Source organism: Papio anubis, chromosome 12, assembly GCF_008728515.1.
Source record: "Papio anubis isolate 15944 chromosome 12, Panubis1.0, whole genome shotgun sequence".
Taxonomy (NCBI): domain Eukaryota; kingdom Metazoa; phylum Chordata; class Mammalia; order Primates; family Cercopithecidae; genus Papio; species Papio anubis.
The window spans coordinates 103,068,853-103,087,470 of record NC_044987.1 but is presented as its reverse complement, the minus strand read 5'-3'; the positions used below and the strand labels follow the sequence as shown (position 1 = coordinate 103,087,470).

Genomic DNA, 18,618 nt, shown 5'->3' with positions numbered 1-18,618 from the left:
CTGGCTAATTTTGTATTTTTAGTAGAGATAGGGTTTCTCCATGTTGTTCAGGCTGGTCTCAGACTCCCGTCTTCAGGTGATCTGCCTGCCTCGGCCTCCCAAAGTGCTGGGATTACAGGCATGAGCTACTGCGCCCGGCCTATTTTTGTTCTCTGAAGGTAAAGACTGAGATTAGATTTTAACCTGTTTTTCTACCAACAAAGAATCAGATTACACCCCATAGTGGTTCTGCTGGAAAAGAGCAGGACTGCCTGAGGTCCAACTCCACTCTGTCAAGTACTAGCTGTGGTTTTGGGCAAACTACTTCATCTCTTTTAGCCTCAGTTTCCTCATCTGTAAAAATGATGGAGTATCATAGCAATGCTGCTGATGATTAATATGTGAGAAGTTCTTGGAACAGTACTTGGTATAGAACAAATGTTCTTAGGAGTTTTGTTTTGCTTACCAAATTTGAAATACCATATTCCAAAGTCCCCACGTTTTGCAAGTTTTGGTAACTACATCCTTATAGTATAATTTGAAGTCAGGTAATGTGATGTGAGGTTTCCAGCTTTGTGTTTGGTTCAGTTGTTGTTGCTGTTGTTTTTGCTTAGGATTGCTTTGGCTATTCAGGCTCTTTTCTGGTTCCTATGAATTTTAGGATTGTTTTTCTCTATAATACTACTTCATGGCCAAATCTAAGCTTGAGTTACTAAATTCTGTCTTTTCACTACCCCTCTGCCAGTTCAGCATGATGGGCAATGTTGGATAATTGTAAATGCTGTCATAGAACTGTCACAATCTCAGAGCTATTTGTTTGGGTAAAACTTCACTCTAATGAGCAGGAGTGACTGTGGATATTTCCATGTCATTCCTTTCATGTTACCAGTCCAAGGGAAACCATAAAAGACTGCTGTGAACTCTTGCTGTTGGGAGTCAGCAAATACTACAAAAAGCAGCCACCAGCACTATATCAATATGGTAGATTCTGGAGACAATTCACCTTTCCAGCCACCTTCATTTGTGAAAATAAATGTCCCTCACATGTTTACTGTGCACCCCACTTCACAGGAACAAGGAGAAACCCTTGTTCCCAATGGGGACTTCTATCCTTTACCTCCTGTCTAGCTTTCCCTCTGTTCCTTTGTACCCTGGACCAGTTAACTTCCCTGAATTAGGAAGGAAGATTTTTGGCTTCTGCTTTACCAGTTATGAGCCACAAGAGTAAAAACCAGCCAGGCGTGGTGGCTCATGCATGTAATCTCAGCACTTTGGGGGGCTGAGGCAGGCAGATCATGAGGTCAGGAGTTCAAAACCAGCCTGGCCAACACAGTGAAACCCCATCTCTACTAAAAATACAAAAATTAGCCAGGCGTGGTGGCATGCGCCTGTAGCCCCAGCTACTCGGGATGCTGAGGCAGGAGAATCGCTTAAACCCAGGAGGCAGAGGTTGCAGTGAGCTGAGACCATGCCATTGCACTCTAGCTTAGGTGACAGAGTAAGACTCTGTCTCAAAAAAAAAAAAAAAAAAAAAAAAAGAGGAAGAGTTAAAAACCATGAATCTGTTTACCAGGCATCCCTAAAGAATGTAGCTCCACCGCTCAAGACAGTAGAAGTGATGCTGGGCCCCTTGTGCATGACACAAAGCTGCAGTGAGCTGAGCCTATGATAAATCCAGGGACTCCCCTCAATAGCCCTATAACATAAGAGACTATCTTCAGAGGGTGAGGATGTGGTTACAAGATGACTCTCTGGCTCTGGGGTGACACTCAACGGCTGCCCAAAAGAAATACCCAAGGGAGCCTTAACACTCCCAAAGGGCCCCCAGTCACCTATTTGCAGGAATTTCTTTCCCCATCATGGCTTATACAAAGATATCCATGCTTGCTCTTCAAGATGAGTGGCATGAGGACCCAGGGGAAGAGCTGGCCTTTGTTGATCAGCAAGTTTTAAAGAAAGGAAATTAACACCCACAGGTTGGCTCTACTTTGGTAGAAAAGGTGAGAGGTGATGTCTGCTAGCTCCCATGACATTTCCAGCCAGGTTGGAATAAACGAGGCTGCTTGGAGATAGGAAAAGGGAACGAGAAAGAAAAGCTAATGTCAGCCCTAGGGTTTTAAAAAGAAGGAGGTTGGCAGGCACAGTGGCTCATGCCTGTAATTGCAGCACTTTGGGAGGCCAAGGCGGGTGGATCACCTGAAGTCAGGAGTTGAAGATCAGCCTGACTAATACGGTGAAACCCCATCTCTACTAAAAACACAAAAATTAGCTGGGCGTGGTGGTGTACGCCTGTAGTCCCAGCTATTCAGGAGGCTGAGACAGGAGAATTGCTTGAACCTGGGAGGTGGAGGTTACAGTGAGTGCGCCACTGCACTCCAGCCTGGGCAACAAAGCGAGACTCCATCTCAAAAAAAAAAAAAAAAAAAAAGGTAAAAAGAAGGAGATGGGGGTTAGTTAGCAAGGGTTATTAGCTTCCAGTATTCATACTGCTCACTTTGGTAAAAACTAATTGAGTAGATGGGACAGTAAAAAGGATTGTTCCAAGTCTCTTTACTCACCCTGTAAAGATAACTCTCTTGTATTATAGAGCTATTGAGGTAAGTCCTGGGTTTATCATAGGCCCAGCTCACTGTAGCTTTGTGCCATGCACAAGGAGCCCAAGTTAGGGGATATCTAATCCTAAAGAAAGTTTGAAATGTAAAGAAAGATAACAAAGAAAGCTGCTGCTTCCACTGGAAAATATGAGCTTTGACCTCACATTTGCCTTCTCTTTCCTCACATGTCCTCTGCAGATTTCTAGATCATTGCATTTGTTCTGAGGGGTTGCAAAACATGTCAAAGCACATACTAATCATAACCTAAGAAGAGAGAAGTAAAAGAATTCTGGTATTATACTGAGTCATTATAGATTATAGGGAATCTTCAGCTGGCACCTTCAAAATGAGCAGTAATTCCAAGGAGCACACAACCATGGGACTTAATAAGCTTTGAGATCATTTTAGGTCTAGGGAAGCCCGAGAGAACAGAGAACTTAAAGTACAAATAGTGGTGCCTCAATCCAGACATACAGACATTAAGATTTCTACTTTGTACTAATTTACATTCCCACTGACAGTGTACACGCATTCCCTTTCCACTGCATCCCTGCCACCATCTATTCTTCTTTGGCTTTTTTTTTTTTGAGACGGAGTTTCGCTCTGATGCCCAAGCTGGAGTGCAGTGGTGCGATCTCTCGCTCACTGCAAGCTCTGCCTCCTGGATTCATGCAATTCTGCCTCAGCCTCCTGAGTGGAGCTGGGACTACAGGTGCCTGCCACCATGCCCAGCTAATTTTTTGTATTTTTAGTAGAGATGGGATTTCACCATGTTAGCCAGGATGATCTCGATCTCCACACCTGCCTCAGCCTCCCAAAGTGCTGGGATTACAGGCATGAGCCACCGTGCCCGGCCTTTTTTTTTTTAAACGAAGTCTCACTCTTATCCCCCTGGCTGAAGTGCAATGGCGCGATCTCAGCTCACTGCAGCCTCCCGGGTTCAAGCGATTCTCCTGCCTCAGCCTCCTAAGTAGCTGGCATTACAGGTGCCTGTCATCACACCCAGCTAATTTTTGTGTTTTTTAGTAGAAATGGGGTTTTACCATGTTGGCCAGGCTGGTCTCGAAGTCCTGACCTCAGGTGATCTGCCCGCCTCAGCCTCCCAATGTGCTGGGATTATAGGTGTGAGCCACTGCACCCAGCCTCAAGAAGCCCAAAGTCTTAAACATTTCACTATACTGTCTCTCAGACAGAATATACCACATAAATGACAGCTGTCCTACCAGTGCCCCACGTACTCATGCTTACAGCCCCACTCAAAAGATGAATGGGGGACACATTTGGAGAGCTTCTTCAAACTGTACTGAAACACCTAAGTCCTTGATCTAAGCCCAGGCTTATCCTCCACCTCCCTTAGCTATTCTATCAGGATTGGCAGTTAAAGTCCCAGGGGAATTAGTTAATTTTTAGTGGCAGGGCCAAAACAAAACACAGAAATCGGGCCACTCCCTGGCTAGACAGTAAACTCCCTGAGGGCAGAATCATTTAATTATTTTGTAATACCCAAAGTGTTCTGGAAAATACTAAGCATTTAGAAAGTGCTGTGTACATTTTAAGGTGACAATACAGAAAGGGTACACGGGTAAAGCATAAGTGGGGAAAGATCAAAAGGACATTTCCTGGGGGAAAGAGAGACAATAGCACAGAGAAACTTACACATATAAAAGAACAGAAAAGTTCATTGACAAGGCCCAGTATTTTTCCCTAGAAAAGCCTGAAGAAGCACAGGCAATTCAGCTTAGAAACTGGTCCCCATGTCCCCAGTAAGCACACTTCTCACTAGTGGTGTAAGAAGATAAGATAAAGGGCTGGGGTAAAAAGGACCCAAATGCTCCAGTGACTGGTGGACACCAAATAGGTAAAAGGCTCCGGGTGCTATAAGGCAACTGGGAAGGCTGAGTTCTCTGGGAGGAGTACTGCATTTACTTCTCTGTTTCCCAGGCAACAAAGCCAGCCTCTTATTCCCTTCACTTTCATCACCGGAGCAGAATGAAATGTAATTGGGTTAATTATTAAAGCAGCACTAGCCACTACCACCACCACTAATTGCCCATTTATCTGGGGTTTATAAACAGCCATCTTAATTGATGTTGAGTTGGAATGTGCCACTCATGTTATCTGCCTGGCTACTGGGTACCAGATGGGTACAAGGCAGAAAGATAAAGGGAGATCAAAGAGATAAAGGACCCAACACCAGAAATAGTATTCATTTCTGTTCACTTTCATCTAAGTAGTATCATGAAGGCCCTTAACTGCATTCTCTATTATTAACCAGATTTGCCAGTTCAAGTGAAGATCTGCTATATAGTGACGAAGCAATTTGTTGTATTAGACAGCTATGACATCAGATGGTGAAATAAGGTTAATTCCTAAAAGTTGGCAAGCCTGAGGCTCTAGATGCCCACCCCAGTTGACAATTGAGCCTAAAAAGTCCTCCTGAAAGCAATTCCCTAAGGTATCAGGGAAGTGGAGAACATCTAAGATAGAGTACTGGTGTTTTTAAAAGAGATGAGAGGGGTCTGGGTGCAGTGGCTCATGCCTGTAATCCTGGCACTTTGGAAGGGCCAAGGTGGGTAGGTCACCTGAGGTCAAGAGTTCGAGATCAGCCTGGCCAACATAGTGAAACACTGTCTCTACTAAAAATATAAAAATTAGCTGCGCATGGTGGTGGGTGCCTATAATCCCAGCTACTTGGGAGGCTGAGGCAGGAGAATGGCTTGAACCCAGGAGATGGAGGTTGCAGTGGGCCAAGATCGCACCACTGCACTCTAGCCTGGGTGACAGAGCGAGACTCTGTCTCAAAATAAATAAATAAATAAATAAATAATAATAATAAATGAGCAAACAAAACGATGAGAGGGGCCAGGCACCATGGCTCACACCTGCAATCCCAGCACTTTGTGGGGCTGAAATGGGCAGATCACTTGAGCTTAGGAGTTAGAGACGAGCCTGGGCAACATGGCAAAACTCCATCTCTACAAAAAGTACAAAAATTAGATGGACAAGGCTAGGCGCGGTGGCTCACGCCTGTAATCCCAGCACTTTGGGAGGCCGAGGCAGGCAGATCACAAGGTCAGGAGACAGAGACCATCCTGGCTAGCGCAGTGAAACCCTGTCTCTACTAAAAACACAAAAAATTAGCTGGGCGTGGTAGTGGGCGCCTGCAGTACCAGCTGCTCGGGGGGCTGAGGCAGGAGAATGGCGTGAACCTGGGAGGTGGAGCTTGCAGTGAGCCGAGATCGTGCCACTGCACTCCAGCTTGAGCGAGACTGTTTCAAAAAAAAAAAAAAAAAACTAGATGGACATGGTGTTGTGTGCCTATAGTTCCAGCTACTCAGGAGGCTAAGGTAGGAGAATAGCTTGAGACCAGCAGGTTGAGGGTGCAGCGAGTCGTGACTGGGTCACTGCACACTCTAAAAATAAAATAAAAATAAAAGAGATGAGAGGGGCAGAGGACAACCAAAAATAAAGTTAATAAGGAAAAGTAAATTTTATAAAAAGTATAGCTCTGTCTTTCCCACACCAGGCAACAAACAGAAGGATGCCTGAGAAAAGATTGTATCAATCAATAAGTTAACACCACATTGTTGGGTTTGTAATATATATAGGTGTAATATTAATATATACATAACAGCACAAATAAGGTAGAAGGGAATGGAGCCACAGGGGAACAATATATAGTGAAAAATGTTTCTGTATCTTACCAGAATTGTCTGAATAAATTGGAAATTGATCCTGATAAAAAATACACTCAAAAATCAAAAAAGGAATTTAAAAGACACATTAGATGATATCCATTTAATACAAATGTAAAGAAGGAATAGAGGAAGAAAAACATTAGAAATTCAGAAAATAAACAGTAAAATGGCAGACAAAAACCCAGCTATATCAATAATAATATTAAATGTGAATGGACTAAACAATCGAAAAGCAGAGATTGTCAGACTAAATAAAAAACAAGCTCCACTCATGTTTTCTACCAGATACACACTTCAGATTCAAAGAGCTAAACAGGTTGAAAGTAAAAGGATAGAAAATGATATGTCATGTAATCAACAACCATAGAAGAGCTGGAGTAGCTATATTAATATAAGAAAAAATTGACTTTAAAACAAAAAATATTACTAGAGAGAGAGGGACAATGGTAAAATAGTTAATTCATCAGGAACACATATCAATCGTAGACATATGTGCACCTAATGACAAAGTCACAAAATATATTAATCAAAAACTGACAAAATTGGGCTGGGCGCAGTGGCTCACACCTGTAATTCCAGCACTTTGGGAGGCTGAGACAGGTAGATCCCTTGAGGTTAGGAGCTTAAGACCAGCCTGGCCAATATGGTGAAACCCCATCTCTACTAAAAATACAAAAATTAGCCAGGCCTGATGGCACGCACCTGTAATCCCAGTTACTCGGGAGGCTGAGGCAGGAGAATCGCTTGAACCCAGGAGGCAGAGGGTGCAGTGAGCTAAGACTACATCAGTGCACTCCAGCCTGGGCAACAGAGCGAGACTCTGTCTCAAAAAAAAAAAAAAACAAAACACCTGACAAAATTGAACGGAAGAATACACAATTCAATAATAATAAATTTCAATACCCACTCTCAATAATAGATAGAACTAGATAGAAAATCAGCAAGGATATACAAAGCTGGAATAATGCTATCAACCAAGTAGATTTAACTGGCATCTACAGGACCCTCAAGTAACAGCAGAATACACATTATTCCCAAGCACATGGGTAACACTCTCTAGAATAGCCTATATATTAAGCCATAAAACAAGTTCCAATACAATTAAAATGAATAAAATCACACAAAGTATGTTCTTAGACCACAATCAAATTAAATAAGAAATCAACAACAGAAGGAAATTTGGGAAATTCAAAATATGGGAAAATTCAACAACATACTCCCCAAAACTTAATAGGTCAAAGAAGTCATACTGAGAGGTGACACTGTTCAGTAAAAAGTTTTTCTTTTTTTTATATTTAAAAAGAAGAAGGAGAAGTCATAAGAAAAATTAGGATAACTGGGCACAAAGCCATCTCTTGCTCAAGACACTGGACCAGGCCCTAATGACCTATAGCTAGGAGCAAGAAAACCCTGACACTTCCCATTGATTTCAATCAAAATAGTAAATTAAGTAAATTAAGTATATCAGGTCCACATCTGCTGGGAGCAGATGCTCATTAGGATGAAAGTCAAAAAGATTATGCAGGACAGACAACTAATACCCTACATTACCCAGGCCCCTATTCCTCAGAAGTTTTTTGTTCTTCCACTAATTACCAGGAAGCTGTCAAATGCCAAGCTTCTTATTTCACTTTTATGAGGCCTCAAACATGCAGAAAAATATTATAAGCTTAAGAACCTTTTGGCAGATACTCCCTACTTGAACTCAAACAAAACATAGCACAGACGACAGAAGAGAACTCTTCTAAGAGTCAGGAAGACCCGGTTTAAAGTTCCAGGTCAGCCTCTCACAGTGTGATATTGGGCAAGTGACATAACTTTCTAAGTCTCAGTTTTCTTCCCTACAGAATGGAAATGCTACCACCTACCTCACAGGGTTGTTGCCAAGATGAAAAGAGATAATGTGGGAAGACAGTACCTGGTCCACAGTAGGCACTCATTAGCTTCATTTCCATCATTTCAGTTGCTGTGACTACACAGAGTTAGTGGTCTGCTACAATGTCAGCAGGGGGAGCTCCTCAGACTTTTGCATGTTCTCCCAAAATTTTACCTGGTAAAACTGCAATAGCTTTACATGTATTTACAGCTCTTTAAGTATGGCTCTAGAATTTGTGTTGCTGAAGATAGGGAAAGGCCTGGGTTGATGACCAATTGGAGGCTACCAGGAACCTACAGAATTGCAGGTAAAGGCATCAAGATAAGGGAGAAGAGATGAAATTAATAGACTATCAAAACACTTTTTTTATTTTTTAATATTTTTTAAATTCTTTTTGCAATAACTTACTCGTCACCTTATAACACTTTTCTACAGAAGCTTCTATTTTCTATTATTGCTTTTAGTCTCTTGTGGGAGGAAATAGAACATATCTTGATTTTCCACAAACCCATTTTTGTTGATGATTCTGAATGGCTTTGCTTAGGGTCTACTGAAGACTCTTTTGGCACTATAGTACTAGTCACACCCCCTAAAACTGCAGGTGTGTGTCTGCTTTGTCCCTCCAAGCTTCATCCCTGCAAAAAGCCATTCACCATGCAAAAGTTCCACTTATGTTTGGAGTAAGACTGAGTCATGGCTAACCACCTAGACTTGGAGCTACAGGAAGGCAGGGATCATAGCCTGTCTTATTCACTGTAGTAGCCTAGAACAGTGCCTGGCATATGACAGCTGTAGAACAAATGTCTGCTAAATGTAATTGTTCTGGGACCATTACAATCTCATTCCAATCATATAAGACAAAGTGCTTTTCCAGGAAAACTGGGAGTGCTTACTGCTAAAAGGCCAATTGCTCTTTCACTCTGAAAGCTATTATTATAGCAGCTCAATTACATGATCACAAGTTTAATAAAAAGCAAAACATCTGTATCCAGGAGGGCAAGAGAGCTCAGGAAAAGATCGGTTACATAATAAGATTTTCCTCAGCAAGCACCACTGGATCATAAAAACCTATGTCTAAGAACCATTTAAAAAGAAGAATTAAACAAGAAAAACACTGAGTTCCCTGGAAGCGCTCTCCCTCTTATAAAGTCCTAGGAAAAAGAAGGACATTTTAATGCTTTGTCCTTTAAAATAACTCTGAGGAGGCAGATCAGGAAGGTGGTTTAGAGTCCACTGGTTCTATTCTTCTACTTCTTAGCTGCATCACTCTGGGCACATTAGCCCTTGGGATTCAGTTTCCTCCACTGTTAATTAGGTAATCGCACCTATCTCATATGATTACTGCAAGACAGAAATGAAATATGTGTAAAGCACTTAAAACACTCCCTAGTATATAGCAAATGCTCAATAAATGTTAGGCTTTTGTTGCTGTATTATTATTACTGGAATTTTCTCAAGAGAAGAAAATAAATGATACAACTGCCAATAGAATCTGGAGGGACATCAAAATATCAACGAATGATAAATAAACATTCTGTAATATGTATTTTGAAAAACTGATAGAAACTAGTTTAATGGTGAATGGAAACCATCTGCTAATCTAACTCAAGAGTGAGGTTCTAGGGAGTCTAGAGTTCCTTCTCCTAATGGCATTCTGCATCCTTTCATAGATTTTCTCAGCAGATTTCACATCTGTAAACAGCTGCCCACTGGAACACAGCCCCTATATTCAAAGGTATCCATAAGTGTAATTAGGCCATTTGGGGTCAGACCACTAGGCATAAAGTAGGAAAAAGGAAACTGAGATAAGGAGGTCTTGGAGGCAAGGCAGAAAAAAAAACAACATACAGCTGTTCCCCCAAAGCTAAATGCCAAGGAAACAGAGATCTGCCGACAGTAGAGAAGCAGGAGGTGCTGTATGGGGCGGTGGAGGCAGATGTCTGGAACAAAGAAGGGTGGAGAAGAGCTCTGGAGTATTGTCTGGCAGCAAGTGATTATCTGCCAGTGAAAAGCTTTCACGTGCCTTCAGTTAAGTCACACAGAAGTGCCAGGCAAGGAGAAGCACGGGCCACAGCATGTTTTACAACTAGGGCCAGAGCCTCCTCATATGAGGCTGTCAGGAGACTGTGGTGTAGTCTGCTCTCCTGCCAGGCCAGAGCCTATGAAGTCCTGGTGTCTGACAGAGAAACCACTGAGGTTTCTGGAATTTCTGAGCATTGATGTTGGATCAAACATACTATTTAGGAAAGGCCAGATCCCATGGCCCTGATGCTGTCACAGCAGCTTGGTTAGAAATCATAAGATAAAACTTGTAACATTATCGCAGACTGACAGTGACACTGCCTCAGTAGATCCCTCCCCAGCTTTAACTATCACATGGCCCAGATTCTCCAAAACAGAATGCCATTTAAAAACTTTTAATAAAGATGCTTATTAAAGATATCTCTAAATGTGGCTTTTTATACCTTTTATGCATTTGCATTCATAAATTTATAAGTCGGCAGTGGAGGTGGGAGGGAGGGGGGAAAAGACTGTGACGGGGAAACAACCTTTGCCACATATAAAAATGGAATTCTGCTTTACTTCCTTCTCTAGAGACTGCCCAGAAGCAACAGCACACACCACGTCTCAGAACACAGTCACGTCATGCCTCACAGCCCAAAAACATCTGTCACTAAACTATTCAACCATCATAAAACTGCTGGCCAGCCACAGTGGCTCATGCCTGTAATCTCAGCACTTTGGGAGGCCGAGGCGGGCAGATCACGAGGTCAGGAGATTGAGATCATCCTGGTTAACAGGTTGAAACCCCGTCTCTACTAAAAATACAAAAAATTAGCCGGGCATGGTGGCACGCCCCTGTAGTCCCAGCTACTCGGGAGGCTGAGGCAGGAGAATTGCTTGAACCCGCTAGGCGGAGGTTGCAGTGAGCTAAGATCGCGCCACTGCACTCCAGTCTGGGCGATAGGGTGAGACGCTGTCTCAAAAATAAATAAGTAAATAAATAATAAAACTGCTTCAGTGGGGCTTGCCTAGCCCATTTTCTATTCTGTGGAGATTTCTGAGCCAGCTCCAAGGGTGTCTCCCTGTTCTCCTTCCTCAGAAGATTCACCAGTGCCTGGAAATTCCACATGCTGGCAGTACCGAAGGAGTGGAGAGGTATGCACTACGCTCCTAATTAAATCACAGGATCTGGCTCATGAGTATCTCACCAACCGAAACATAAACACGGCACCTTTATCATTCAATTAAAAGCATAGCCAGAATTTAATTGCTAGATTAAGAAACAAATGGTTTAAACAAATAATTTAAAAGAAAAAAAAAGGTCTGGGGAAAGTGAAAGAGGGTAAGAGAAACATTTTTCTTCAACCCTGCCATTTCCTGCCTTGAAGTAAGGAACAGAATATCAAACCAGGACCCCAAAATAGAATTTTCAGACAGATGCCAAGACACCATCACATCAACATAGGTAAAGGAGGGAGAAGCTTTATCTGGCTCCTTGGCCCTTCACATTTTCAAAAGCCAAATATTTCCTTACCTGCCAGGACCCTGTTAACAGAAGAGTGAGTAGCCAAGCCAGGCTGTCCACGTTCATGAAAAATCCCAGCATAAGGCAAGTACTCAGGCAGCAAGAAACGCCTACAAGAAGGAATCACATGTGAAAAGCTGACTAAAGACTACCACGAAACAAAGGAGATACTAACTACCTACACTGAAAAATCTAGGCGAAGGGACCCACTGAATCCACAGATGCCCAGAAAGGAACAGAATCTTCCAAGATTGGTCCTTCCACAGATTTGTATCTATCCTTTTCTGCCCTTCCTTCTAAAGTTCCCCCAACACTTCTGTTCTTAAACAGGATTCTTCCAGCACCACTTTTTCATCTCTTTCGAATGTGGCTAACCATCATCCGTCAAGAGTTTAGGCAGCAGGGCTGGACTGTAGGCCCACTAGGAAACAATGCCAGATATGGACAATTCAAAGACCATTACGTAAATTTAAAACTAAATCCTAGGCTCTAACGAAGGCTCCCTCTGTTGCCAGCAACTCGGTTCTTACCTTGGGACAAAGCGTCCAAGCGAAGGTGCGGACATCCGGGCATTGCGTGGAGCTCGGTGCCTGGATCTGTCACCATTGTCCCTGAAAAAAACAAAAAGACTACACATAAGAGAGTCACTAAGAAAGAAGTACCCACCAGCCCAAAAAGGAAACATCCCCAAAATGACATTCTTACACTTAGAAGAGGACCCCACAGAAATTTGTCATCTGGCTGCTCACTAATTAGGTGGCATATTAATAAAACATATTTCTGGAGAACCTCTCAACTAAGAGATTTATGAGCATTTACCAACAGCTCAGGAATGAGGAGGATTTTTCTTGAGTTAATGTGGTCCCTTAGCATCTCAAACTGAAGCCACATTTAGATGTTAGGATTTGGAATGGATATATATAAACTTTTACTATATTGAAAGATGCAAGAAAAATGTGTCTTGGGTGTTGTCTTACATTATTTATTATTATTTTACTTGTTATCCAGACACCTGCTGTGGGAGGAGGTCTTAAAGGAAGAAAAATTCTCCCACCAATTTCATTTGGCAAATGGTTATCTTCAAATGAAATGTTTAGGTCTTCCATGTGGAAAAATCAGTGATAGGTAAAAGAAAAAAAAAAAAAAACGCACAAGTAAAAGACAGTACCTTCTTTTACAGACTGTCAATGGTGAAGAATATTAGAAAATGCAATCCTATGTTAGGTCATTTGAATACAAAGTCTGGGTGTTTTCTTTACAGATTGTTAACAGTCCATGCAATAGTAATAACTGCCATTTATTAAGTATCTGCTAGGTTCCAATACAAAGGTTATTGATATGTTATCCCATTTAATTCTTCTAGCTAGGCCACGAAGTATTACTACTATTTTACAGAGAAGTGGACGAAAGACCAGAGAGGTGTGGCCGGGCGCGGTGGCTCAAGCCTGTAATCCCAGCACTTTGGGAGGCCGAGACGGGCGGATCACGAGGTCAGGAGATCAAGACCATCCTGGCTAACACGGTGAAACCCCGTCTCTATTAAGAAATACAAAAAACTAGCCGGGCGAGGTGGCGGGCGCCTGTAGTCCCAGCTACTCGGGAGGCTGAGGCCGGAGAATGGCGTGAACCCGGGAGGCGGAGCTTGCAGTGAGCTGAGATCCGGCCACTGCACTCCAGCCTGGGCGACAGAGCGAGACTCCGTCTCAAAAAAAAAAAAAAAAAAAAAAAAAAGAAAGACCAGAGAGGTAAATACCAAGGTCACATAACTAGTAAGTGGTTAAGGCAGGATTCAAGGAAGATTGGACTTTGAAGCCCTAGATCTTTCCACTACACTTCACTGCTTCCTGCAAGAAAAGAGGAAAGGAGCTTCACATGTTTTAGTTTCCAGTACATCAAAGGAACAATAAGCCAAAGGGCACTGGCTGGACAGAGCAGTTAATTAGCTGCTTAACCAACTCCACAAAATAAATGAACCTTTGAGAGCTTGATTTGGGATACTTTCTGAATTCTCCCTTTGGATTATCTTCAAATCAATGAGATAATCTTCAAACTGGCCCTGAAACCAAAGCTAAGGCAACACTTGGCTTTTAAGTGGACCACTGGGAACTTCACAAGCCAGAAACAAAAGCCTATGAAGGTTTTTTGTATCTTGGTAGAATTGGCTGCCGAGCATTAAGAGACAAATCAATACCAGGGATATTGGAAGCTGATCCATTGAAAGTATTTGATTTTTATTTTCCCAAAAGAGAAATCGCACACTGTGTTCCTTAACATATCTTACTCCTTTGACCTGAAACTCTGCAGATGAAAGGAGGGGCAAGGAGAAAGAGTTAAGACTATATGGAATGTAAAAGCGGGGTTAAAAAGAATAATGGAATCAGGAGTTCCTGACCAGCAGACTGCAGTTACTGGGGAGCCCACAAATTATACATGTACACAGAGGAGTAGCTGAATACCAAACAAATAAGATAGTTTCCAAATTAAGCATACTATTATTTTTCAAATATACTACTGTTGTGATAAATTATGAATTCATTTAAAAGTACAACTGAATTCATGATAGCTTTTCATTATTGTATATTTCACTTATCAATTAGTACTAAAAGTACAACTAATTATCATAAGAGGAGTTAGAAAATATTTTGAAGTTAAAAAGGATCCTAACCGGGGGAAAGGGTGGAGGCCTCTAAGCCTCAAAAATATAAAAAAACTAGCTGGGCAGAGTGGTGTGCTCCTCTAGTCTCAGTTCCCTGGGAGGCTGAGGTGGGAGGATTGCTTGAGTCCAGGAGTTCAAGGTCAGCCTGGGCAACAAGAGACTCTCATCTCTTTTAAAAAAAAGAAAGAAAGAAAGAAAACAGGCCAGGCACAGTGGCTCATGCCTGTAATCCCAACACCCTGGGAGGCCCACCTAGGGTCAGGAGTTCGAGACCAGCCTGGCCAACATGGTGAAACCCTGTCTGTACTAAAAAAAAAAAAACAAAAAAATTAGCCAGGCACAATGTTGCATGCGTGTAATCTCAGCTACTTCGGAGGCTGAGGCAGGAGAATTGCTTGAACCCAGGAGGTGGAGGTTGCAGTGAGTTGAGATTGTGCCTTTGCACTCTAGCCTGGGCGACAAGATTAAAACTCTGTCTCAAATAAAATAAAATAAAACAAAAAATAGAAAACGAAGCTAGAAAAGCAGCATCATGGGGCAAATCCAATTATTCCACACCCATGAGAGAGAGCTGGCCTTCCCAGAATCACATTACAGAGCTGACAATTTGCTCCTGCAAGGTTCAAAGATTCACCTCCTTCTGGACAACAAACACGAATCTATCTCTCGTTAGAAGGGCTGAAGAGCAGGGAAGGGGAAGCCAGTGCACTGGATAGTACTGAGCCGCTGCCAGTGCCCAAAGGTAACACAGAGCTTGGTGAAAGAACACAACAAGACAACAGAGAAAAAGGGGCAAACTCCAAGGCTGGGTAAAATATGGGCCTGTACAACGTAGGTCACAAGCATCTTTTTGTTGCTATTAAAACCTAAAAATAATTTCTTTCTGATTTAGCTTATCCCTTCATTTAAAAAAAAGGGAAGGGGGCTGAGTGCGGTACCTCACGCCTATAATCCCAGCACTTTGGGAGGCTGAGGCGGGCGGATCACTTGAAGTCAGAAGTTTGAGACCAGTCTGGTCAACATGGTGAAATCTCATCTCTACTAAAAATACAAAAATTATCCAGACGTAGTGGCGAGCACCTGTAATCTCAGCTACTCGGGAGGTTAAGACACAAGAATCGCTTGAACTGGGAGGTGGAGATTGCAGTGAGCCAAGAGTGCGCCACTGCATTCCAGCCTGGGCGATAGAGTGAGACTCTGTCTCAAAAACAAATAAAATAAAATAAAAAAATAAAGTGAAGGGATTAAGATGACAATTTTTATGTTATGTGTATTTTACCAACATTTTTAAAAACTGATGGAAAAGAGAGGGTGCAAAATACAGTCAGAGATAATGGCTTTATAGTGTTTAGAGATTACTGGAGGATATATAGAGGAAAACAAGAATGAGATCAACTGACTCAAATACACACAGTCTCAGACTGAAGCTTACATGAGGCACCATAAAAGAGGCAACATGTTAAGGGGAGGTGCTTATGCTGGTCCTCAGCTTATTTAACATCTTGGCTAAGAATGGAGAAATAAGAGCTAAATGTCATCTCAATACAAGGTAGAGAAGATTTCAAATTCCAAGTGTTGAGAACTCTGAAGGAGAAATGACAGGAGAGGACCCAGCATGACCAGGAAAATGTGAAACATAACAAACACTGTATAAGATGCTGCCTATGGGAGAAAAGAATCCACAGACCTCTAGGATAAAATAGCCTGTAACCAAACCAGCTCAAACATTTACTGAGCAGGTTAAACCTTGAATACCAGAATGGGTAAGGTGGTAAAGGTCAGAATATACTACAAAAGGATAAGTTTGACAAGAAGAGGGGAAAAGGCCTTCAGTTTTAGTACTGGTACACAGAAATCCCGGACCAAAGGCACAGCTCCAAATAACTAAAGACAGAAACAGTAACTGATGACTCTCTAGATTCTATAGTCCAGAAAGAGGGGACGATTCAGAGATAATGGGTTGAGGTGGGAAAAGAAATTTCAATGCATGGGATATTTAGGGGAAAAACTGAAGGGAGAGGAATAAGTTCCAAACAAAAGAGCAAAGGAATTAAAGGTACTTAAAATAATGATATATTTAGAAAACTACACGGAAATCTGCCACTCATTTCAGTGCTGACACAAGGTCGACATCAAGCCAAAGCTCTATGAGATAGAAGGAGACAAATTTGGTCAGGCAGGCAGAGACTGAATATGAGTGAATTAGAAGATATTTGCCAGATGAAAAGTGAGAGAAAGGCAGACCCAGAGAGACAGTTTAGGAACAATGAAGGGTGCTAAATACCGGGGTCTGACGACATAGCCAACACCCTTTCCAAGGGTAGTGACTTAAAAGTGTGAAGAACAGAGTACGCAAATATGTTGGTATTGCTCCTCCAACACAGGAGGAATACTTTTCAGGGAAACACCGGAGAAACCCTCATCAATTCCAACAGCCAGAAGCTGACTTTGAGCCAGCAGGATAGAAGCTGGCTGGGTTATTAATGGCTTTCCCAGTTGTTGAACTCTGTGCATCTCTGATTAACTCTCAGAGGGGTATTTCGGAAGGAGTAGGGGGAAAAATACTTTCTTATCAAAGATTTTACCAGAAAAAAACACCCTTCAAACAATCAAGTATCCAAAACAAGTGCTGAATACAAGAAGATGTATTTCCAGAACAAGGGAGAAACACAGCAGCAGCTCTTTTGCTAAACGTCTAGGATTAATTGCCTCGGAGACAGGCTGTAATTTGAAGGAATGAAAAATGCACCTACAGACTGCTGTCTGAATCCTGACCAGACAGTCAGGTTGTCATTGCTCCTCAGTGACAAATAGCTCTGACTTGGGCCTTTATAAATGAAGCTCTTGCAGCAAAAAGCTCAAAAGGCCACTGTCCTCTTGACAGTATACAGTTGACTTTGCTGACAATTAGACTATTAAAAAACTTTTTGTTTCCCTATGCTGCTCTGTTTCTACTCAATCTCCAGACAACAGAAGGCCTAGTTGGTATTCCTATCCCTTGAGAGCACAGTGATCTTGGTCAACTCCTTTCCTTACTGGAGTGCTGTTGGTTAGAAACTGAGGCCCCAGTCTCTACTTTCAATGACTGTGCACATATGCAAGCGCTTTAATTTCTGGAAGAAAGGCACAGCCCCAGCTCATATCATTCATAGGGAATATAGCTAATAGCATAGGTCTCCTGGAACTACAGAGCCTTCATTTTTCTCCAAGGAATGGTAATATAAGAGATAATTACCATTTACAAATTCCTCTCCTCCCTTATGTTACCTTTTAATTTCATCTGCCTACATTATGCAAATCCACATTCCTATTGTGCATTTTATGTTAAAAAATAAGCATATAAATCTAAGGGTTATGTCTTCCTCCCCCAAACCCCCACTGCTTAATTCTTTCCTGCTGTATTTTCCCATTCTAAGCCCAGGCACAATCCAGACGTGTTCCATTTTCTTTCTCTTCTTCTTCACTCCTCTTAAGAAATACTCATATGTATTTTACTTGCCCAGTAATTCTAATTCTAGAATTCTAAAGTATTAATTCTAAAGTTGCTAAGCAATATTACACATTTTTAAGCAATAAATCAAAGTCCTCAGTAAGAGCTAGAATTCAGGTTAAGTATGTATTTTACAAATACACTGAGGTTCGACAGGTACCATATAGCCTATTCTTAATCCTCAGGAAGGTCCCTTACTTTTCTGAGACTTTTCATTATTGCACCTCTGCGTACTACACGGGAAATTTTTCTTTTTCTTTTTCTTTTTTTTTTTTTTTTTGAGATGGAGTCTTACACTCTGTCACCCAGGCTGGAGTGCAGTGGTACAATCTCAGTTCACTGCAACCTCCGCCTCCTGGGTTCAAGCAATTCTCTGCCTCAGCCTCCTGAGTACTGGATTTACAGGCGCCTGCCACCACGCCCAGCTAATTTTTATATTTTTAGACAGACGGGGTTTCACCATCTTGGCCAGGCTGGTCTTGAACTCCTGACGTGATCCACCTGCTTCGGCCTCCAAAGAACTGGGATTACAGGCATAAGCCACCGCCCCCGGCAGACAGGGGAAATTTTTCTAAGATAGTTAACTCCAACAAAGATCCAAGAAGCTTAAAGCTACAAGAATCAGAGATTATCTAATCTCATTTTACACATCAGACACTGGGGCCTAGGATGGAAAAGGGGCCTGCTCAAGATCAGATAATAAATCACAGCCTCAGCCAAGACTAGAACCCAGGACTATTCCCTAGACAATAGCTGTCAGGCTGTGGGGCCAGCAGGCATTGACAAGTGATCTCAA

General features: G+C 42.1%; 1 protein-coding gene across 7 annotated transcripts in view; it reads right to left on the bottom strand.

Annotated features, from left to right (window-relative positions):
• The window catches only part of AMBRA1 (autophagy and beclin 1 regulator 1), a 197,457-nt gene that overhangs the window by 86,320 nt on the left and 92,519 nt on the right, over positions 1 to 18,618 (bottom strand). For all 7 annotated transcript variants that reach the window (XM_009186174.3, XM_009186175.3, XM_003909963.4 and 4 more), the window contains 2 exons: positions 12,207 to 12,287; positions 11,686 to 11,786 (listed from right to left, as the gene is read on the bottom strand). In XM_009186174.3, coding sequence (XP_009184438.1) covers positions 11,686 to 11,786; positions 12,207 to 12,287 — 182 coding nt within the window. The remainder of the gene's footprint in view (positions 1 to 11,685; positions 11,787 to 12,206; positions 12,288 to 18,618) is intronic.